Source organism: Stegodyphus dumicola, chromosome 7 (genome assembly GCF_044657685.1).
Source record: "Stegodyphus dumicola isolate Sdum_Otavi_A_Nest chromosome 7, ASM4465768v1".
Classification (NCBI taxonomy): domain Eukaryota; kingdom Metazoa; phylum Arthropoda; class Arachnida; order Araneae; family Eresidae; genus Stegodyphus; species Stegodyphus dumicola.
The window spans coordinates 17,219,935-17,245,005 of NC_140774.1; the positions used below are offsets into that span (position 1 = coordinate 17,219,935).

Genomic DNA, 25,071 nt, shown 5'->3' on the forward strand with positions numbered 1-25,071 from the left:
CACCCGGATTCCAAAAATTCGCGGGAAGCCATTCGACCATTCTCATCTTCAGGAATTAATTAAAAACTCCGAAAACGCTTATTTTTGCACTCATTTTTTCCGAGTGGCAACATTCGCGCGGACTGGAGGTAAAAATCTGGTTTATTTTAAAGTGTTGCGACTGATCGCTGATAGCTTTATTTCCAATGATCGTAGAGTTTGTTAATAAAAAATTTTTGTGTTTTACAAAATATGAAATAAAAAATAGAAAAAAAAATTTGAAATGTTTCAGATTTTAAATTACATCCAAAGGGGCGTTTTTTAACATTTTGTGTGTTACCTTTCTTTATTAAATATCATGTTCCTCGCACTTAAACCATAAGATCCAGTGCAACAGCAATATCGCAAAATAGTTTTAAAACGAGCATATCTTTAGAATTTCCGATACAGAGACTCACGCGCTGGAGATAAAAATGTTTTTTCTGCACAACGTTGCCATTGCTCGCTTTGAAATCCTTGAGTTTGTTAATCAAAAATTCGTCAAAGTTTTAAAAAATAGGAAATCGATCATAAAACAAATTTCAAATTTCAAATTTGGTCTTCCACATGCTCATATTCGTTGGAGGATTACGTTATTCAAAATTCGATGACTCTATGTACCGTTGTTTTATCACAATACGAGAAATATACATACATTTATGCAGATTTTTCATTATTTAATTTCTTCAAATATAATGCAGGACTCTAACATTTTGTGGCAACAGTTTGGAAAGTGAACCGACATTTATGAGTCCGACGCAAAATGCCAAAACGAAACTAATAGTCCTTCAGGATTCAAATCCCTTTGGACTAAAAATCTGAAAGCTTTCAAATTTTACATTATGCCCTAAGGGGCGTTTATTTAACGTTTTGTGTGTTACCTTTATTTATTAAGTATCATGTTCTTCGCACTTAAACCATAAAATTCAACGCAACAGCAATATCGCAAGATAATTTTAAAATTTCCGATATGCAGTGTCGCGCGCTGAAGATAAATTTTTTTTTTTCGTACAGTGTTGCCATTCCTCGCTTTGAAATCGTTGCATTTTTTAATCAAAAATACTTTAATGTCTGACAAAATATGAAATATATATTGAAACGAATTCCAAACTAGGTCTTTCAGATGCCCAAATTCGGTGGAGGATTATGTTATTTAAAATTGGATGACCCTAAGTACCGTTCTTTTATTACAAATGCAAGACACATACATACATTTATGCAGATTCTTCATTATTTAATTTGTTTAAGTATAATACAGGGCGGGCTAAAAATAGCATTGCGAGAAACTAAATATATTATTATTATACTATAATATCATATTCTGACGCAGAAGAAAGCTGGCAATTGCCTGTGACGCCGTAGTATGTCGAAACGTTTTCGTTAATGTTCACATTTTAAATGAATAGCTACTATTAGCATCCTTTTTAATTAATGTTAAGATAACTGACACGATATGTTATTGCCACATTAATTATTTTATTGATATTGAGAAAAAATTACTATATTACATTAAATTTAAGTTATGACTTCGTACGTATACGTCTGAAGTGTCAAAAGTTTTTTGTTTCCTGGTTTGGAAACAAAAAACTTATTTACGAATTGGTTGAATTGATTTCTTCCATATCGAAATGTTTTTATGCATTTTCTTTTCAAGTGTACATAGAACTTATAAATTTTGGTTTCGCAGCTGCCCGCTAGTAAATCTTAAAAGTTGAAATCAAATTATTTCCCTCTTTTTGAACTTCCTTGTACAAAGTAAAGGAAGTAATGTAGTCACGAAAATCTCGAATTTCATATTCCAAAGAAACTAACCATTGTGACCGATCGCGAAACTATTTGAACGATTTTTTGCGTGTCATCTGTACGTACGGGCAGAATAGAAGACTCATTTTTGCTAAAAAAAAGACTGTAAAGTGGGTTTAAAAGGAATTCAGAAAAGATTTTTTATCGTGACGTTTGTACGTACGTATGAATGTACGTCTGATAACTCTAAAATTAGTAGCCGCAGAACTTTGAAATTTTGCATATGGTACTACTATAACATCTAGTTGGGCACCTCCCTTTTTCGTTGCATTCGGCCGCGCCAAACGTGCATGTGTGTGTATGTATATATTCTCACCATGTTGCCATGCTCGTTGAGCTCAATTTGTCTATTCTCATATGTTGGTAAATTGTGCATTTTTTACTTTAAAAGTGATTGAATTATGTTCCCGTTAAGGTTACCATGCCTTTACTTAATCTGAATGCAATAGTTGAGAATTATCAACATTTAAAAGATCTAATGTTGCTAAGCCTAAAGTGGCGGTTTTTGGTTGGTATTTAAAACTCTTATTAGTATATTGAAATAAGTCAACTGATGCACCATTTTCGTGTCTTTGTGCTCAGTGAGACAAGTTAATTTTAAATGTTTTTGCACCGTAAATTTTGTTAAAAATTAATTTTTGCTTAGAAACTGTAATTTTAAGAGCCAAAAACTGTTTTTCTTTAACTGATTTTAAGTGTATTTGGCGTTTTAGGTTTCTCTGCATTGTACAATTTTTAATGAAGATATTTGGAATTTTTATGTATGCGAAGTGACGTTATCAGGTTCAATGTTCCGCCTTACTTTCTTTGGGAACATGCACAGACCTGACTCGGAACAGGGAGCTTACTAAAGCTATGTTCAATAAATGTGGGAAGTAGACAAGATACACAGGAAGGGTTTACGAAACCCTTTATTTTTTACTCTTTACAATAATTTCCGTACTTCGGAATACAGAGACCAACTACTTGTGGTCTGAACGTAAGAATATAACAATATTAACTAAACTCTAACTTAACTTTGGAATAATAAACAAGGGCCTACGTGGAAGATTGGCCGTATATTAACAGGAAGCCGTATGTAGTACAGAGAACTGTTAACACTACAATACGTTTAAAATTATTAAGAGGATTAAACCTCTGGCCTGGAAGGCAACCAGCAACCGAGTAAAACTGCTACGGCAAGCGGCCTGCTTCGACTAACTCCTTCCTCTCCTCTCTCTTGGCAAAAAGCCACAACTTAAGTACTTGGCGTTCGCCACACAAATTTGCATAAATAAGTTAAAGCTTTTAATTCTGGCCGGAAGTAGAAAACAAGAAGTGATAGTAAAGATTTAAAATAAAATAAACGTTAGTAAAACTTAAGATCCTTACAATGCAACCCAGCTGAAATGTAAAATATGGGTAAAAAGCTTTTGAACTTGATTTAAATTCAATATTATTATTTCATAAAAAAATTAGCAAATATAACACTGCATGCGTAAATCGTATCATGTTGTAACTAAACTAGTGTAATATTACAAGCAGCCGAAAAATAAAAAAAATTGAAAATTGAAACACTGCGACTCAGCTGAGAAAGTATGTTGCATTTTTGAAGTAATGCATTTTTGCATTTTTGTATAAAATAATAGACCATCTAATAGTTCGTAATGGGCCGCCCTATTTCTTATCGCCACAATATCTTGGTGGCTAAAATTTTCAGGATCCTTTAAATATTCATAAATGCTTCCAAACTCAGGATCCTTACCCATTTCGGTTATTACAGTTTCTCGGGAATTTATTGTACATGCTGTGAGCATTGCCACCTTTACAGTATTACCTTCTTCATCTTTTTTTATTCTGGATAGGGCATCTGCTACGATATTTTCCTTTCCGGGGGTGTGCTTGATTACCAGATTATATTCTTGTAGCTTGAGTGCCCATCTTATTAACCTTGGGGATAAGTTTTTCCCTGAGTACAATCTAGTTACCGCCGCATGATCAGAGTACACTGTTATTGGCGCCTTTCCAAAATAGACTCGGAACTTTTGCACTGCTAAAAGAACTGCAAGTGCCTCTCTCTCAGTCGCGGAATAATTTCTTTGTGTTTGATTTAAAGTTCGACTAAAAAGTGCCACGGGCTGCTGATTTTGCGAAAGTACCGCTCCTACCGCATAATCCGAAGCATCCGCTGAAATTTCTAAATTCTCATCCTTTTCAGGAAATTTCAACACAGGGGCTGGCGTTAATGCTTGTTTTAATTTTTTGAAAGCACTATTGGCTTCGGCCGTCCACGAGAATCTTGCCTTTTTCCTTTTTAATTTTAACAATGGTTCAGCAATAGCTGCAAAATCTTTTATAAAGGTCCTATAATATGAACAAAGTCCTAGAAAAGAAGACAGCTTCTTCGGCGTGTTTGGCGGCGGATACTTTTGCACAGCGATTATTTTTGATTCGTCTGTCTCGATTCCTTTCTGAGATATTTTTTAACCTAAGTATTTTAATTCAGGGGCTGCAAATTTGCACTTTTCGACATTAACTTTTAGACCGGCCTCATTTAATAATGAAAACACCTGTCTTAAATCCTGTACATGTTGGTCCAGATTATCACTAGTAATAATGATATCGTCTAAATAGATAAATGTGGACTTTCCAAGAACAGGCCTTAACACAATGTCCATACATCGCTGAAATGTTGCCGGTGCCCCTGAAAGGCCAAACGGCATACGCAGGAATGCATAAGTGCCAGACTTGGTTATAAAAGCAGTCTTAGGCACGTCCTCCGGTCTAAGCCCTATTTGAAAATAACCAGTCGTTAAGTCTAAAGTCGTCATATATTTGGTAGACGTTATATTCCTTAGAATTTCTTCAATAATAGGTAACGGATATACGGGATATTTAGTTATGGAGTTTAATTTACGATAGTCAATCGCGAATCGCCACCTTTTTGGATGTGTCAATGGATAGTCATTATTTTTCTTACATAAAACCACCGGGCTAGCGTAACTACTTGAGATGGGCGTTATGATCTTTTTATGTAGCATATCGCTAATGTGCCATTCTATAATTTTTCTTTATTCTTATCATACCGGTATGCTTTGTGGCGAACTGGCATTGAATCTCCGGTGTCAATACTGTGGTTAGTAACTTGAGTAAATCCTGGAATATCACTAAATAACGAAGCAAATTCACTTACCACTTGTCGGATTCTTTGTTGCTCTTCATTAGGCAGGTGGTCAAGGTTTAACATCGGCGGTTCCGCCTTTTTTTCTCGAACTGGTTTCATCGTCAGCTTAAGGGACGCTTCATTAAAATCCAGCGTTGCTTCCGTCTCTGAAAGAAAATCTATTCCTAAGATGATATGTGCTTGCAGATTCTTTACTATAAAAAACATAATTTTTACTTGTTCGTCCTTGATACGAACGTATAGAGGTAATTTACCTATGCACTTACATCTTTCTCCTTGCGCAGCTAACACTGTCGTATTATCTGAATTATATATGCGGTATTTCCGAAAATACTTCCTAAAAAAATCTTCTGCCACACAGGAACACTGCGCGCATGTATCCAGGAGTGCGGTGGCTGGGACGTTATTCACCAACACTTCAATCTTCGGAAGAGTCAAATTTTTCACCATTACTGTATTTAACTTGAAGGAAGAAGGGTTCTCTTGGCCTTCGGATTTCCGCACCCTCCCGTCAGCAGAAATCCGTTTTAGTTTAAATCCTTTTTTCTTTCCATGCTTTCCTTCTTTTTCCACTGGCCTTGAGACTTTTTTCCTGGATTGCTTTTGAACTGTCGACGTTTGCCGGCTGTTTTTGGATGCTCGGGTTTCCTTGCCCACTGATTCGCTTTGCTTCCGTAGCCGTGTGCTTGACTTTGCTGTGGTCTTGGCTCACCAAAGAGGTTTCGTTTTTCATACTGGCGTCTTCTTTTAATGTCCGCCGTTCTTCTACTTTCAAACTGGATTGCTAGCTCAAATAATTTTTTCAGTGTAGTCGGATTCCTTAATTCAATAAAGTCTTGTACTTGGGGAAGTAACCTCGGCAAAATCACTTGAATTATCTCAGGATCCGGACGGTTTCCATACAAGAGTTTGAAGACGTGAATTTTTCTTAAAATAAAGCTTGAGAGATTTTCGATTCTTTGCTCATATATGCTCAAAAGTTCCGTTTCTAATTTCGCACGATTCATTACGACAGGGAAGGCTTTTACTAAGGCAGTCTTGAAATTTTCGTAAGTATAGGTGGGACTTCCCGCTTGACCCAAGAGACTTCTGCCTATACATTTGAACCAATTAAGCGCTTGGCCACTCAAAGCGCTGGTAGCTGAGGTAACTTTCTGGAACTCGTGCACGGGATACATCATGAAGTGGTCCTCCAATTTTTCCAAAAAAACTGGTTACCGGTGAGTTTCCATTAAATGTTGCTTCTGGTTTCATCGCTGCGCGCATGGTCTGGACGATGTAACCAAATCCTTCCAGGGCGGCAGCTGGCATTTCTGGATTCTGAGCCGCTTCTGCAGGCAGCACAGGTTCTTCTTGAAACTCGGCCATATTCTTCTTCGTTGGGCGCCACTATCAGGTTCAATGCTCCGCCTTACTTTCTTTGGGAACATGCACAGACCTGACTCGGAACAGGGAGCTTACTAAAGCTATGTTCAATAAATGTGGGAGGTAGACAAGATACACAGGAAGGGTGTACGAAACCCTTTATTTTTCACTCTTTACAATAATTTCCGTACTTCGGAATACAGAGACCAACTACTTGTGGTCTGAACGTAAGAATATAAAAATATTAACTAAACTCTAACTTAAATTTGGAATAATAAACAAGGGCCTACGTGGAAGATTGGCCGTATATTAACAGGAAGCCGTATGTAGTACAGAGAACTGTTAACACTACAATACGTTTAAAATTATCAAGAGGATTAAACCTCTGGCCTGGAAGGCAACCAGCAACCGAGTAAAACTGCTAAGGCAAGCGGCCTGCTTCGACTAACTCCTTCCTCTCTCTTGCTTGGCAAAAAGCCACAACTTAAGTACTTGGCGTTCGCCAGACAAATTTGCATAAATAAGTTAAAGCTTTTAATTCTGGCCGGAAGTAGAAAATAAGAAGTGATAGTAAAGATTTAAAATAAAAATAAACGTTAGTAAAACTTAAGATCCTTACAAGATCTGAATCGATTCAATGAGAAATATATCTTTAATGAAAATCGAAGAAATAAATTGAAATGAAATGCAGCAAAAAATGTGTATAATTTAATAGACCATACAAGGAAGTCATGTAGTGTCTACATCAGATAGTTTTTTTAACTTTTTTATAATAAAACTCTAAAAAGGTGTGCTTGAAATATCAATAGGAATATTCATGTTTTGAAATGTTGCAAAATTTACGCAAAAACGTAACATTTACGATTTATTGTTATATAGTTGCAAAGTTTATGTCAATTAGCACCATTATCTATCTGTACTGTCACTTCCGATTTTGTCAGCCCTTACCAGGATGAAAATGAGACAGGAGTTCTTGAAAATGAGACTTGAGTAAGAGAATTCTTGGATGGTAAAGGGAAAGTACTTAGAAAGTGCATAAAAAACATTTCAATATGAATAAAGTCGGTACATTCTTTCCAAGCAACAGCCAATTCGTAAACAGTTTGTTGTTGCCAAACCAGGAAACAAACATTTCATTTTGACACTTCAGGTTAATACGTTTACATACGACGTCATGATATAATGTAATATAATAACTTTCTCTCAATATGAATAACGTGGCAATACATACCGTGTCAAATATCCTAACCTGAAGCAATGAAGTTGCCGACAGCTGCTATTGATTTACAACATTAACGAAACATTTTCGACATATTGACGTCACATGCAATGGCGTGCTTTTTTCAACGTCAGAATATAACATTATGTAATAATAACATATTTAATGTTTGGCAATGGTATTTTTATTTCATAGTTTGTAAAACGTACAAATGTTTTGTTAACAAACTCTACGATTTGAAAGAAAACACTTTTCGACAATGGCAACATTTTTCGAAATAAAGCAAAGTTTTATCTCCAGTGTGGCAGACTGTTGCCAATCGGAAAAAACAAGGGCGAAAATTAGCGTTTTCAGAGTCTTTAATTAATATTTTGGCTGATTAAAGTCGTACGAAGATGAGAATGGTCGAAATAGCTTCCCGCGAATTATTGGAATCGGGGATACCTGTGGCCCGCTCATGCAATTTACCTTATTGCATATAGGCACTCATCGTGTTAGTAAAATTGGCAAAAAAAATTACTGAAAAACAGAAATTGTCAAAACTATTCTCGGTACTCTTGTAGAGACATTAGGATTTTTTCGTATTTTGAACGAAATAATAAATTTTTGCTGAAAAAATAAGAAGGAAACTTCAGCATTTAAAAAAAAAAAAATGAAAATGAGTAGAAAATTAATGCAACCTTTAGAACTTAATAGAATATAAAATTTACATGGTTAATTAACAAAGGTCCGTAAATTAAATAAATTAACCGCTTGTATAAAGTTTTACTGACGATTTTTTATGAAAAATACAGTCTAAAAATGCTTAGATAATGGAAGATAAATAACTACATGAGGTTATCTCTATTAAAATTGCTTAGTTAATGATCAAATTATTTTCTTTTACATTTGTTAATTTGATATTGTTTTAGTGAAAATTATATATTGTTTTGTTTCTGTTTATACTGAAAGTGTCGTTAACATTTTCATGTATAGCGTGAAATCTATTTTTTAGATGTCGATTTGTTAGTTATGACGAAAGTCAGTTACATAATATGTCAGTATGGGATTTCAAAAACGTACATGTGCGATGTTATCGTCATACGAGGATTTGTAGGTACTTTATTTTTTACCGCGATATTTTCGACGACGATGTCTATAAACTACGAAGTTTTTTTAACCGCTTTATTTTCGACCGCAATATTTTCAAAAGAAAACAAAGCTGAAAACAAGCAGGCAAATTTTAAAAAATGAGATGTTAACAGAGCTCAAACTGCGCAGGAGACCGACTCGCTACTTCTCAGTTTAAATCGTAATTATAGCTGCAACGCAGCGAAGCCTTAAATGAGAGGGGCTTCGAGACTTCTTTTATGAAATTGAAACACAAGTTCAGGAGAAAATTCGTTTGAGATCTTACCTTAATAAATAGTTTTAAAACCTGATTCTAACTTCTAAAGGCATGCCTGTATCTGGTAAACGAACGTCTGCACGGTATTTGATACTTTTAAGGAAAGATCTCCTTCCCAATAAACATGTCAAAAATTTATTCTAAAGGAAATGTAAAAGTTTTAAGAGCTCGCTTGAGAACGAGTAATTTTCTCATTCTGAAATGATTCCTCTGCTTGCTGTTTCGTATCCGCTGACTTATTATCATTTTAGATGCTCTTGATTTACAGTAAGACGAAGCAGCGGGGTTATTGCTCGTGTTCCTAAATGAGTTTCAAGCTACAACGGAATTAACATAGTGAAATACTATTTCAGTCAGATATCACCAGCGCTAGTGGTTTCCAGTGGAAAGGAGCACCTGAAGATTTTTCCAAACAGTGTTACTAAATATGGGGAATGGTCACTTCTACAGATCCCTACTTTTCTCTCAGCTTAAAGATTGTGCCCCGGATTCGGGGGAAGTTTTTCCCACCGTCACATTCTTCTTAACAGCTAGAGTTACATCGGAGTTATATGGGATTCGAGTAAGAAAGTGTTTGATTCTTCGTTGTTTTGGAAGCTACTCTTCTCTATTAAAATTTTATTCTCATACTCTCATACTTTCTAGTATTTTTACTTAATTGTACGAAGTAAAAAGGAAGTATTGTAATCGCGAAAAGTTTCAGGCGGCATATTTCAACGAAAATATCCATTTTGACCGCTATCGAATGCAATTTAACGATGTTTTTGCGTTATATCTGTACGTAAGGACAGAATAAAAGACTCTTTTCCTCCAAAAAGTTATAAAACTGCTTTAAAATGAATTCTGAAGAGAATTTTTCATGGCGTCTGTACGAACATATGTACGTAAGTACGTACGTATCTCGCATCACTCAAAAACGAGTAGCCTCAGAACTTTGAAATTTTGTATATAGGACTGCTATAACATGTAGATGTGCACCTCGTATTTTGGTTGCAATCGGCCGCACCAAACGTATATAAATATATATATATCCACTCTGTTACCCGGCTCAGTGATCTCAGTTTCTTTACTCGTATATGTTTGTAAATTGTACATTTTTTGCTTTAAAAATGATTGAATTATGTTGTTCTTATCTTCCGAATAAGGATTTTGTGCCTTTCGTAAGTCTGGAAGCAATATTTGTACAATTATCAAGAATTTAAAAGCTGTTTAAATGAAATTAAGTTTTAAATAACATGGCGGACATATTTGTTTACATTTGAAACAGCAGAATAGTAGATTTGTTGCCAATCTAGAGAAACTTGGCTTTGCAACAACAAAGATAACGGCTTTATTTATTATTGCGAACTAAATCATGCTTAATCCTTTATGGAATTTTTTCGAGGAAATAAGTGTTTAAGATTTACTTCGTAATTTTTAATATAGATATTTTGAGTTTTTATGTATTTTTGCCTTCTCACGAAGGGAAAACTGAGTTAATTGAATGAAAAATACTCAGTCTGTGAAAAACTTTTTTTTTTTTTTTTTTTTTTGTTTTGTTTGCTTAATTTCTTTTATACATCCTTCTAGCTTTATTATAGTATTTGAATAGAAGATGTGGCAACGATTAGATAATTCTATTCTTTAAATGATATCAATTTTGTGCATTCTGAGTTATAATATTAACGAAATATAATACTGTTAAGTGAATCTAGCGTCAGAGTGTCGCCATAGTAAACAAATACTAGAGTGAATTTTAAAGAATGCAATTATTCTATTGTTGTTTATGCGCTGTCGTCGAAGTAGATTTAGTAAGTTTAAATGAAATGTAAGAAAAAATGCGTATAATTTAATATTCCGTACAAGAAAGTCATGTGGTGTACACATCAGATTTTTTTATTATAACCATTTACAATTATCCGTTTTACATTTTTACATCGGTGTGCGAAAAAAAATGAACAATCTTTGTTTTTATCATTTCTTAAAATAGTACATTATTGAATAGCATTCAGAGTTTAAGCCGTCATCTGTCTCTGTTACGCTTAGTTTCTGAGGGAAAGTGAATTCCAACCGAAGACCAAATAAGGAGTAGTCAGATGTGTTGTTTTACTAATTAACTATTTATTATTAATCTATAATTTAATAAATTCTTATTTATCTGTTTGTATTTAAATATATTTGAATTATTCCACATTTATCAATTATAAATTATTTCATTAGTTATTTTATTTATTTAATTTTCTTCGTCTCTTCTAATCGCCCTCTACAGGGCTCTAACTATTTAGGAAATTAAACCCTATATCTTAGGTTGTTATAGTCCAACATTTGTCAGCTATCTCTTTTTGTCGAATTACACTTGCAAAATGATAAAAAACGTTTTATGAGCAGATTTTATAAAATAATCTTGACTGAGAGACTTATATCTAACCTTTCACTATTTTTTTTTAATTCTTTGCTTCAAAATGGTATTATTTGATTATTTTTAGACTTAATTCTCCCAGCCACGTACGAAGATGGAAAGAAGTCGCAAGCGAAGTAGAAGCTAACGGATCATATGAGCTAAAAGAAACTGAATTGGTATATGGTGCCAAACTAGCTTGGAGAAATGCCCCCAGATGTATTGGAAGGATACAGTGGTCCAAGCTGCAGGTAAAATTAAAATTCTAGATATAAAACAATACATGACGATTGCTCAAATATAAAAGTACTAGTTGTTCATATTTGTGAAACCAACATGTCAAGTCAGGTGCAAGAAATAACGTTAATTGTTCTCGCACCGATGTCCTGGGATAAAATAACGAAACCAGGAAAGACAGATGAGATACTCGGTGTGAAGCGCTGAAAGTTCCGAAAGGAGAAGACATCTCATATCAGTGGTACTACAAAATAAAAATTGAGGGCTGTAGGACAGTTTTCGTGCTTTGAAGATAAGCAAACTATAAGGAACCATAAACTAACGCAGTTTGCTCAGAAAACCACGTATTCCACAACGCAATCAAACAGTCCCATTAACTATTTCTTCAAAGAAGAGGAATTTGCAAGCAAATACACATCCTGTACGCATAATTCTAAAATGCACATTGGTATCGCAACTGATTGAGAGGCCTTATAGAATGGACGAGTTGTCTTCCAGTAATACTTTTTTATGTGTCACATGGCTTTTGCCGAATAAAGATGGTTGAAAAATTTTTGCCGCCCAGTTTTGTCTGCGAAATAATTATAATATTGCTGTTTTACTGTGAAAATTATGCTGGGTATTAAGAAACAAATGTGACGTGAAATATAAACAAGAACTTTCAAAGATTCAGCATCACAGGACTAGTAGGTCTCTATAGTAGCTCATTGGTCTGTGAAAGCAGCAGTCCATTGGTCTGCACTCGACGCCCCACTCTTGGTTGCGCTGCCAATGTGCACTTGAGTATTATGTGTCTTTGGCCCAGGCACGCTGAAAATTACTGATGACAGATTTTGGTAGTTTGACTCAGAACATCCATCAAATAGTAGTTTCCTTCAGCCTTGGCCAACCAGTGGTCGAGTGTTTAACACCGCTGAATACTCTTAATTCGACCAATTTTGAGTGCTAACCCAAGGCTGCCTACGCGTTTGGTTTCCGGGGTTTTTCCCATGGTTAACGTAAATATCAGCCAGTTTCTTTTAAAATGTCCTTCACGAAAGCATCCCTTTTCTTAGGTAGATTGCCTTCGTGTCTTTACCCTTTTCAGAAAACCAACCTTCAGACTCGACTTTTTAAGATTTCTCTGTATTTGCTTCTGTGAAAAAATCTCCACTATCCTGAAAGGTATAGGGGTTAACGATTTTGGCCACCATATCGTTACACCTGAGTATGAATCCCTATACGCTGTATGCTTATAAATCATGTATGCTTGTAAATGTGTAGTGTCTGCGCGGCATGGGGTCATTTAAAATACTGGAGAGCCGAAAGTTCTCTCAAGCGGTTTGGTGTTAGGAAACGAGGGGCGGAAGTCTCTCGGATCTATCCTCCAGCGTGCTACCCATCAAAAGTTACTGGGACTGTACCTGTGCATGTAGTGTTGCACCCACTTATCGTCTTCTCCTGCGAAAACACTCCTACGAAAAATCTACTTCGAGTGCAAAAACTATCTGAATACAGAGGTTGAAATCCATTCTATGCGAAGTATGAAGTATATCATAAGGAAACACTCCTAAGGCTAGTTGTTAGAGGAATAAATTCTTTGATGATTATGGGGAATATAACAAAGTATTTCCCAGTTTGTTGCAGGTTCATTTGAATAACTCTTACAGAAGGGTTTCGGAAAATAAAGTTATAGAATTTTTGTTTCCTTAAATATTGATATGAGATACATAAATTTCAAAGCTTTTCTAAATAATTGCAGAATCTTATGAAACTATTTTCACTCCTTGGTATATAATGGTAAGCACAAAATTTAATTCTTAAATTGTCTTTGTATAAAATTATTAAATTAATAAGTTAGCAAAAATGAATAGTACATTTACTCGCAAGATTCAGGCAGATATTCGGCCGCCCAACTGGTATAGTGGTTAGGGTTGCTGACTGCAACACTATAGTAAATGTGCAGTGTCCGTGCGGAACTGAGCCAAATCGCACTGTGACCTCTAAGGTGCTCAAGGCTGCTGCGAACGAAGGCGTAAAACTGCGCTCCGTGCCAGAAGGAATTTCGTGGGCTTGGGCTGACTTTAAGCTCAGGCACGTGAGTATTCGCACCTACAACAACAATAGGCAGACGTTTATAATTAATACAAAAAATATAACTTCAGTAACGAGTGTTGATGATGATGTCGTGTCTATGACAAAGTGCAATTATATAGCTTCGAAGCTGTCAAAGACAGCTCTTGCAACCTCGGCAGCTCTAACAGTATAAAGTAGGTCCACTGGGTCTTCAATGCCGATGTTAAACAGTCTGGCCTGGATTGCTAGGCAGCTGAAGATGTGATGGCGAAACAGTGGGATGTCATCTGGGCGATGAGGACAAATGTTGGTGTAATTACGCTGTCCGTCTGCAGAAATCCTCATCCCTTTTAAGTGATTTGTCCTAAGTCTGGTTATGATAGTAGATATGGCTCTGTCACAGTTCAATTCTGGGATGGAGTTTCCTTTAACTTGACCGATTAGTCTTTGGCTGGCAACTGCATTGGCATCAACGAGGGTTAGGCAGTTGGATGGCTGAGGAGAATCACGGGATGCCTTTGCAAGTTCATTGGCCTTCTCATTACCAAAAATATTTACATGAGCCGGTATCCATTGTAAGATGCAGGATCTTTAGGCACCAATGATTTTGTTTGTTCATAGAAAAAGAAGCTGCCAGAGCCTTGAAGAGGTTGGACGTAGTAACGAGTGTTGTTTCACTAGTAAGAAACCTTTAATGTCAAAAATGAGTAACTTTTTCTTATAATAAATTTGACATGGAATATCTCCACGAATTTTTCATACTGATCAACAAATAAAACCTATAGGGAAATTTCTGAAATCTCCATATGTGACTATACGAATTTATTTCAGAAATATTACAATAAATTTTAGAAATATAAGTTACTATAAATATGCATATGGAATTGAACTCTAATATTTTGTTTCATTTTCTTCAGTTTAAATATTAAAATTTCATATTTATAGTTTAGTTAACATTATTTAAGTCTGTATGATGAACACGAATTTATTTCAGGTGTTTGATGCAAGATATGTTTCAACAGCGAGAGAAATGTTTGACGCCATTTGTAATCATATTAAATATGCCACTAACAAAGGAAATATCAGGTAAGCATTCTTTTATTGAACGTCATTGTGTATTGACGGGTCTTGGTATTGGTATTTGCAATTTGACAAATAACTTCTCTGGGATTCAATATATAATGAACAGAATAGAAAATAAAAGTAAAATATCTGATGTGGACAACGCATGTCCTCCTTGCAGGACCTATTAAATTATACACATTTTTTGCTCTATTTCATTTAAACTAATTTTCTCGAACTTCATTAGACAAACATTTCTCTTTCAATCAGTTCAGTTCTCACTTCGTGGTAAGGCAAAAATACACAAAAACTCAAAACTTCTTCATAAAAAATTTTAAAATACCGAAAAACATAAAAAATGCAGTTAAAAACAGTTCAAAAAACAGTTGTCACAATTAAAATCGACGCAAAAACAAGTTTTTCCGAGTTTCGACGCAAAAAGAAGCAATTCGCAAAACGAGCAGCGGGCAGGAAGATATTTTCCCGTGCACAAAATAGAAAATGAACTTTCGGTCCCATGGGCAAAAAGACACTGAAGTTGGTGCTTCTGTTCCACTATCTTACTAAGAGTTTCAAATGTAACTGGCATTATTGGTATTGTAACTGCCATTTTATGTTATTGTGTTTAACATCTAAAAGAGAATCTAAGAATCCCTTAGATTACAACTCTAAAGGAAATATTTTCTGGATGGGTCATGTTAAAATATTAGAATGAGTTTTCAGTTTGAGAGTTCCAGGGAATAAGTTTCACAACTCTGAATGAACAAAGAAGCCAATTAAATTGTTTTTTAAATCATCTCCGATGAGTTTCTGGCTTACATTGTAATAACGGCATTTCTGGATTTGATGCTGAATTAATAAGATACTTTTTATAAAAACACATTCCTTTAAAAGCTTAGAACCATATCGGATATGTATTCAATAGTGATAGTATAAAATAAAACCAGTATCACCTTAGTCTCAGAATTTTCAAGAAGGAACATGGCTGACGTAAGAAGGATTAAACCATCAGAGTCCTCAGATAGATAAGTAAGTAGACGTAAATTGATCACAGACTCAGAATCACATAAGATGTATTGTAGTTCTTCATACGTTAGAATTGCTCTTCACAAGGTTCTCCTTAAAACCTCTTTTGGTGTCCGAAGAGATCCCTTAATGAGTAAATAACATTTAATTAATACTGAATAACAAAATAATACACTTAAAGGGATCGAATTAATTGTTACATCGCAGTCTCGCGTATACAGTCTAAAGGATAAAAAGGAAAGTTCTATTAAATCGCCGCAGACCATGGGCCGAAGCCCTATCCCAGACTAATAAAAATGTATGTAGCTTAACATCAGTGATTAGCATTTCAGTAAGTGAAGATCAAGGATGGCATTTACGTGTGAAGAACCAAATAAGTCCAGTGTAGTTAGGATGAGGCAAGCGAGTAACGTTGATTGGGAGGAAAACGGTGGTGGAGATGTTCTGCGCTGATGGGTCACTTGGTGAGCAAGGGTCAGGAAAGCTAATGACTGGCTGATAGGTACAGGAGATTATCTCACGTTTCTCGTTCCATAAATTCATAACAGTTCTGTAACAGACACGAATAAAACGTTGCACGCAATAACTGGCCCTCTGGCTTTTGTTCTTATATTCTCCGTTACCACTTAAGAAACGAAGTGGTTAGGATGAGGCAAGTGAGTAACGTCGATCGGGAGGAAAACGGTGGTGTAGATGAAATTCTGCGCTGATGGGTCACTTGGCGAGCGAAAGTCAGGAAAACTAATGACTGGCTGACAGGTATAGCAGATTGTCTCACGTTTCTCGTTCCTTATGTTTGTTTTTTTAATAATTATTATTATAATTATAATTTTCATGTTTAAGTTTTAAAGTGTATTGTAATTATTTTCTTAATAAAATTTATCTTATTATTCAGCAAGAAAGATTGTTCTGAAATGAAAATACCACTGACCCGAAATGTCTTGTTAATTTGCATATTTTGGTTGATTTTGACTCCCAGGTTACCGATACCTGGCGCTAGAGCATACCGACTTATATGGGCTTAAGTTTAAAAATAATCATTTTGTTCCTAGAAAAACAACTGATTTTGTTATTTTACGACATTTTTCTCCTTTTCAGATCGGCAATAACTATCTTTCCACAGAGAACGGATGGCCTACATGATTTTCGTATTTGGAATAACCAACTTATAATGTATGCAGGATATAAACAAGATGATGGAAGTGTTATTGGTGATCCGGCAAACGCAGATTTTACCGAAGTAAGCTCAAAATTACATTACGTAAAACTCAGTAATATCGTTTACTATTTGCTTCTGTTAGAAGGAATTGGAACCGTACCAAAAACAATATAACGGTCGGCCAAACGTTTTTTTAAAATGACACAGAATTTTTAAGTTTAGCATATGGTTGTTGGAATGAACCTCTTCTGTGCAACTGTAAAATAACCCTTGGCCAAACTACAAGTTTTTGATCACAGTAGAGTAAACCTTGGCTACAGATGTCAGTGTAAAATATTAATATTTAGCTGTCAATATGTTTGAATTACAAAGTGTAACCAACAAAAAATATCTTGCAGGAACACAAACATAAATCTCTAATAAAAAATAAATGCAAATTTGATTTTTTTTTCCTATGTATTATTGTTAGTATTGTTTATGCCGATTTTTGGAAACATTTTGGTGAACGAAATTCAAAATGCAGTTAAAGTATTTTTTTTTTTTATTTTGTGGATAAGAAATTTTTATTTGGGCAAAAAAGTGTTCTGGGCCGTCAGTTTTTCAGATCGTGTATTCAGCCCCCATGCAATTTAATTTTGAGACGACTGACATAGAGCACAATATGATACTATAGATATACATAATATCATACTGATATTAAGTATATACAGGTGATACATAAATGCATAGGTAAATTGCTAAATTATTCTTGAATATCTGTAGCATACGTGTTACATGGCACACAGGATAATTATTGGGATTACGTACCGTTGAGCTAAAAGCGAATTATGACTGGCGGTGAATACTGAGCTTGAAAGGATGCTAATTATGAATATAAATTCCTAAGAGTCAAAATAATATATGCAATTAGTATGTGGCAAATGCTGTGGGATATGCTGCTATAGGGTGGTGAACAAAAATTCGTGTGCACGACATGATACATTAGATCTCATATTCATCAGTTCATCCGTCATTTATTCCACACAGATATCAAACATTGGAATTTTCTTTGGTGGCATAGACTAGCTTCAAACTCCTAACACACATAAAGTGAATTATCACTTGACCCAAATTAAAACTCTTGAAAAGGTTTAAAAAAAACTTTTTATAAAATCAGAACATGAACATAAAATGCCCGTCTCATGATTAACAAATCATCTACCACTTGTGACGATGAAACTTAAAATAGCAGTGAAATACAAATTTAAACTTAGTAGCCCAAAACTACGCAACTGCTTTAACGCAAAGTTGGCTTCTCACCGGCGTAACAATTTAAATGTCGGTAGCAATAACGCAAAGCCGAATAATTACCATCTTCTCAGAGTTAGTGAAAACTAGTAACGTGGCGTCGAGAAGCAGAAACATATTCTGTCTTACAATCCGAAACCTTCGACTTAAATACTCTGTAAAGTGATTTGCATTTTGGTGAGGAAATGGAAGAGAGAAAGTGATAGTAAAGCTGAAGTTATTAATTACTTAAATATATGAATAGCCGTACAAACTTCTTTAGAATCCTTTAGAATTATGACCCAATTTTCTATAATGGAGGTCAAAGCTCTTCTGCAGAAATCTACAGAGTTTTAGATACAGCTTCTATAGAATTTAGAATTATGCACAAAGATTTGCGCAGATCTTTTGTAAAGGTTTGTACAGAATTTCCATAGAGTCTCGCTATAGAACTTTATGTAATGTATGTAAAATCAGCTAATACTATTCTCCTGAAGATATGAGAAAGAGTACACGAGAGTAAAATTTGGAACGTTTTTGTTTCGTTTTATATACTATTTGCTAGTCTGTGCTCTAAAATTTAAAAATCAATCGTTTAAAATCATTTTGAGTAAATTTGTATATTAGGTTGGTGACCTCGAACTCAAATTGTACGTGGGTCAAATGCACGATCTAACAGTAGTTGACCGGCTGAAATTTAAAAAGAAAAAAATGGTTAAAGCAGAATTTGTTAACCAAGTTAAAAATGATTAGATATTTGTTGAAACATAATATAAAAATGACGCAAAATTTTTTTTTCAAATTTATACATATTTTCTGTCTCATATCCAAAGGTTGTTGTTATCTGAAAGAAATTTTATTTCTCGTAATTTTCAATTCAAACTTATTGAAAGCTAAATATTAAAATTTTCATGTTGACATTTATTCAGGTAATTGTAATACATTGAAGTAAGCACTAATTGATCTTATTTTTATTTAAAATAGAAAGAAACATATGTAAATTTTCCAAGGAAGACAAAACGAATAAATGAAGACAACTTATTCTCTTTCTATTATTTATAGCATTTTTATGAAGCATTTAGAAAATTATGTGTCTCTATGCTAATAATTATAAACCTCTCTCTTTCTTACTACAACTTTCAGCTACAAAACCTCATTACATTTCGATTTTCATGAAGTGTGTAACCTTGGAGAAAAATTACTAGAAAATATATTCATTACCAATTTCTAGATACTCATCGGCAATCTGGTTCTTTTCGTAGACTTCTTAATTTTCAACTACGGAAAAATACTGTTCATATACATACATGCTTTCAAACAAAGGGATTATTCTCATTGCAAAAATTCGTAACTGATGTTATTCATCTTTTGACAAGTACTAATAAAAGTTGAGCAAATTTGTATCTTTAGATCTTTGAATAAGATTTGTATCACAGCGTGTAACAGAACTATTTGGATGCAACGGAACTATTTATAGAACGCCATCTAGTGGCGACGAGAATAACTTACAGCAGTAGACCTCCAGCTGCAATGAGGATAGGTTCTACAATATTTATGTATCCGTGACTCGAACTTAAATTCTAAACGTTAGGTGTTGCGTTTCGCTTTTTGTTCTGTTTTTATGTAGGCCTACCAGCGGCCGAGCGGTAAAGTCGCGGAACATTGGTAGTTCGAATCCCGCGAACGGGCTGGCTGCATAAGCGTTTTCGTGGTTTTTCCCATGTGTAACGTGTATACGAGCCAGTTTCCCTTAGAAAGTCCTCCACGAAGTCATTCCTCCTCTTAGGCAGATAGCCTCGACGCTTTGCCATAATCTCTCACACACTTACTGTTTTTATGTATATTTTCTTTGTAACTCTTTCTATGCTCTGTTAAATACTTTTAGAGCTAACCAGCGTTTGTGTTTAGAAGAATAGTTAGAAAACGGTACGTAACGTAATGTTGAGAATACCTATTTAGTTTTAAAAAGCCCTTACATTCGAATTTAACTTTGGTTGCTGAAGATGGGCTCAGTTTCTTGGTTGCTGGAGATGGGCTCAGTGTGAACTGCTGCTAAAAATAATTTTGGAAACCGAATGTTGATGTAAAAATATCGTGTCGTGCTGCTAACACATTGAATAGAAATTTAACAACTTAAAAAAAAATAAAAAGATAAAGTTTCTTTTAATTTATTGTTTAATTTTAAAATTCTTTTTTAAATTTATTATTTGTTGCAAACGGTTTTTTAAACCGAATGTAAATTCCTTACTGTAATCAGATTTATAGTTCTTTGTAAAATTTGTAATCGTTGTATTTAGTTCATCGTAGTTGGTTTATATCCAATTTGTTGGAATTTCCATTCCTCCCGTTCGCGACTGCGCTGAGCAGAAAAGGTGAACTATATAATTGCGCAGTAGGAGCCTCCCGACGAAGAGAAAAGGTGTGTGGTGTGGACTGTGTGTACTACCGATTCTGATGGTGCTGAAGACTGTCCTTTCTGCTATGCCTATCCGAGGTGTTTGTCGACGTCGGCAGTAGCCATGATTCTCTCGATCGTGGCGCAGCAATGTGGTCGATAGAGTTCTAACATGGAACAGCACACTGGATTTCTACAAGTATTACAACGCATTGTAATAGTAGTATTCCAAGTATTCCGGATAGTATTCCGGTACTAGCCAAGTATTCCGGATAACTTTTCTACATCGCCAAGTACCTGCCTGTGTGAATGAAGTGTTAAGCAGGCTCAAATCATGTTATACTAGTCAAGTACATCCGTATGTTATCCATCGTATGATTTCACTCATGTGTCATAATCTGACATGATATGTTCATCTATTTTGTTAAATCTCAAGCAAAGTCACCTATTAAATCTTATGCTTTCAACTTAGTGCAATTTGTACTTCTACAGCAGAGAACTTCGTTTTTATACGTACTACTGGGTTTAACTCTCAATGCCTTTTAAAGAATAAAAATTTAAAAAACAACACAAATGATGTATTTTATTTGTAACCGTTCTTCTATAAACACAAACGCCGGCTAGCTATAGAAATATTTATTAACACAGCATAGAAACAGTTACAAAGAAAATATACATCAAAACAGAACATACAACAAAACGAAACACCTAATATCTAAGATTAACTTTCGAATTACCGGAGACACAAATATTGTAGAACCTAACCTCATCGCAGCCGGAGGTCGACAGAGCCAAGTTTTTCTTGTCACCACCAGATGGCGTTCGATAAAACAGTTCGGTTACATCCAAATAGTTCTGGTAGCAAGCATAAATTAATTAGCTCCATTTCCAGACTTTCCAGAGAATTATCGACACTCGTTTCTAGTAATGATTCGAAATTGAAGTCGTAACCACTAAAATCTTAAACAATTTCTTCAAGGTTTTTGTCATAGTAATGTTAATTAATTTACGCAAAGTACTTGTATATTCGCTGTTGGCATGAAATTGCTTGGAGGTTCCGCCAGTATTGGGACCACTGTATCAAGTCATCCTGAAATGGAATAATTATTTTAAATTTGCATTAGAACTAAAGGTTAAGTTGTCGATTTAGGTACTTGAGTTTGTCTTATTAGAAGATTAAGAGCTTTCAGTATGATTGTTAATTTAGAACTATGACAAAAAGACAAAAGTGAATCAAGTCTCAATGATTGAATCAAGTTGATGACTTCGCAGATGGACATTAGTAGAACAAATTCTATTCTTTGCCTCAGAAATTACAGATTTCCATATCTCATAAATAATATTGCCTAATATTTTCATTCTTTGTAACTATTAAATTTTGCATGACATCATTCTGTTCTGTAGTCATAAAACTAAATTTCGTTTCATGTAAGTAACACGACTGGAAAGTTTTAAGTTGTCGATAATCTAGCATCAATTATTCATTGCAAAGTTTTATTTACACTAAAGAAAAAATTGATTTAAATTCTTTCTTTGTCGTATTAAAAATTATTCTTTTTTTTTAGTTATGTCAAAAGTTGGGCTGGAAATCATCAGGCAAAAATTGGGATATCCTTCCATTAGTACTTTCAGCGAATGGCCACGATCCACAAGTGTTTGATTTACCTGACGATCTTGTCCTGAGGGTTCCTATAGCTCATCCCAAGTAATGAAATAATTTAATTGTTTCATTTCGATAAATACTAAAATTGTATTTCTAAATATATTTTGTATAGAAATGGAAGCACTCCAATTTGAACTTTGTATTTTGACAAACTCAACTGTAGATAGCGATAGTTTTCCAGGAAAAAAAAATCATTCTATTCTGGGAAAAAAAGCAGAGTACTTCTTCTTCAAACAGGAATATATTCAGTATTCGTTTATCGGATGAATGTTTTTGTTCCTTTAAAAATCAGGATTCTGTGTTTATTTTCCTTCACCTACAGAGAATCCACTTAGCAGACGTATAAAACTAACTCAGTCGATGAATGAATTCGATAAATTTGAATGTTATTCTTGGTTTTCATGTATTACTGGAAAACATTACCGCATTAAATAAATGTATGACTTATTATTACTTATGATAGGCTGGATTATAGATGACTTCAGTATTTTATTTGTTATTGTTTTTTATAGTTAGTTTGAAATATATATTCTAGCTCTGGTTTTTAAGGACAAACAAAATATACCTAGACGACAAACTTATATTTTCAAACAAGTTTAATATTAATAAATAATATGTGATGTAAAATAAATTAAATATTTAACAATTTAATAGCGTTACTTTCGTAACTCTTTTTTAAAAGAAATCATTTTAAAAACGCATAAAATCGGGAGATATCCTATGGAAGGAAGAATTTATCTTCACAAGAACTATTAAGTTGGAAATAGTAACTAGCATTTTATATTGTGTGCCTGCTTAAATGTTCATTTTCATAACTTGCAATTTTTTTTGTCTTGTTAAGAATACTTAAATTCTTAGTTAATAACATAAATTTCCAAAGGTACTTTTTTCGAAAGGTCTGATTACTGACCAAAACTTAGGGCTCAAGATTTTAGGAGCCTCTTATAATCCTCGCAACTCTTTTTGCTCTCAGGAAATATGTAAAGAAGCTTAAAGGGGCCCTAAAGCTTCGTTCAGACGAGGGCGTAAAGGGCGTAAGTGATTAAAGCCGAGCTCCGATGCCATGGCAACCAGTCTGTGCTACGTCACAAAATCTGGTATAGGTCTCGTGGCATAGGATTCAAATTTTTCAACTTTACGTCGAGTTTGGGATAAGCGTCGACCAATCAGAGCGAAGCTAAAACGAAGCGGGGTTCTACAGAAGCTTCCGCTGTCACAAAACAAGCAGAGCGAACGCGGTAAATCAATCGAGCAGGAGAACAGCGCGGGAAAGTTGTAGACACATCCACGCATGTGCAGATTTAGCTTTTCTCATTGGCCACGGCTTACCCCATTCTCGCAAGTGTGAACGGAATTCCCGTATTTTATGCCGTTATGACTACGCCTCTATACGCTTTACGCCATCGTCTGAACGCCATCGTTTTGGCTAAATGTTCTAAAGGAGGTTCCGATAAATATCTACATGTTATTATTGGCATAGTCACAGCTGTGGAACAGGTTTAAACAATAGCCAATCAGGGAAGGTAAATTTACGTATGCGATGTGCTGTACTTTCATTCTAATTCCTCATTCATTTTCAACCTGATGGTGATTAAGTCAACGTATGAATTTGAAGCTCCTGTGAACTCGCTATATGTTTCCAATAACTTCCATCGGAAGGTCATCATCCTCGAAAACATCATCAGATTCAACATCAATAATATTGTTCTGAAACATCTTAATAAAAAATCAAGTTTGTACTAGCTAGCAAAGCTAGTCAAGAACTAGCAATAATTTCAATGAGACGGAAAAGCAATAATAAAGCTGAAATAAATACTTCTTCTCCAGGCAGTAAAGGCAAACCAGAAATCTCAATGTGAATTTGTAGTCCTCGTGTGAGGGCTCCATAACTGTTCACTTTTATGCGAATCTGTTATAAGAACCGATCAGTCATAGAGAAACAAACACTATTTTAAATTCAGTGGACGATTTTGGTGAGTAAGCCGCACATTAATGATTATGCGGTTTTACTTTCCTTGATTGGCTATGCTTAAACCATGTTGCACAGATGTGAGTGAAGTTAAGAATCTTTAAGCCTTAGGATTGTAACAATTATAACGATCAGACCATCGTGTGAACGCTGCTTGAAAGAATCATGATCATAGAACTACAGTTTGTCTTAAGAAGGTAGGTTATCTGTATTTTTTGTACTTTTATAAATTTTCCGAAAACATTTTTGAATTATAACGTATAAAACTTTTGCCATCATCTTAAAGTAGATGTATTTCTAAGCATACCTGCAAAAAATTAGAGCTTTTTATTTAAAATTTCCTACAATATACGTGAATGTGAATTTACATACTGGCACGTTTTGAGATTTGTCATCTTTGTTTTAAGCAATATCAGCTCCAGATGTGGTTTACGGATTTAAAATATAAACTATGATTTAAAAAATTGTTGTATTACGGCACCATTAATGTGGTGTTGCTGGCGTGACCGCCTAAAAGTAACGATACTAAGAGTATCAAATACAAATTAATTCCGCGTAAATAGTTTAACTAAAATTTAGTGGTTAGTACATTGCATGATTTTTACTAATAAGAATAAAATGACTTAGCCAATAAGGTATGCATGAGTCGATAACTCTCTTTTTCCAACCTCGCATTTATTTTATCAAACACATTTTCTGGATTAAATAAGGAACATTTATCACACACATATAAAATATTAAAATATCATAACTTAGATACACACAATATGATAAATAAAAATGGAATGTTCGGTGAGTGCCGAAACGTGACTATTCGTGCAATCCTGTCTCCTCGAATATATCTGCGGTCGAAATTTTCTCATATTCATTTTCGTATTGTCTGGCAGTCTTATTACACACGTGCAAG

The 25,071-nt window shown here is 34.6% G+C and overlaps 1 protein-coding gene across 1 annotated transcript in view; it reads left to right on the top strand.

Annotated features, from left to right (window-relative positions):
* Nos (Nitric oxide synthase) overlaps positions 1-25,071 on the top strand; it is a 343,349-nt gene that overhangs the window by 206,519 nt on the left and 111,759 nt on the right. The window contains exons 4-7 of the mRNA XM_085819909.1: positions 11,421-11,583; positions 14,619-14,710; positions 16,811-16,952; positions 22,098-22,237. Coding sequence (XP_085676035.1) covers positions 11,421-11,583; positions 14,619-14,710; positions 16,811-16,952; positions 22,098-22,237 — 537 coding nt within the window. The remainder of the gene's footprint in view (positions 1-11,420; positions 11,584-14,618; positions 14,711-16,810; positions 16,953-22,097; positions 22,238-25,071) is intronic.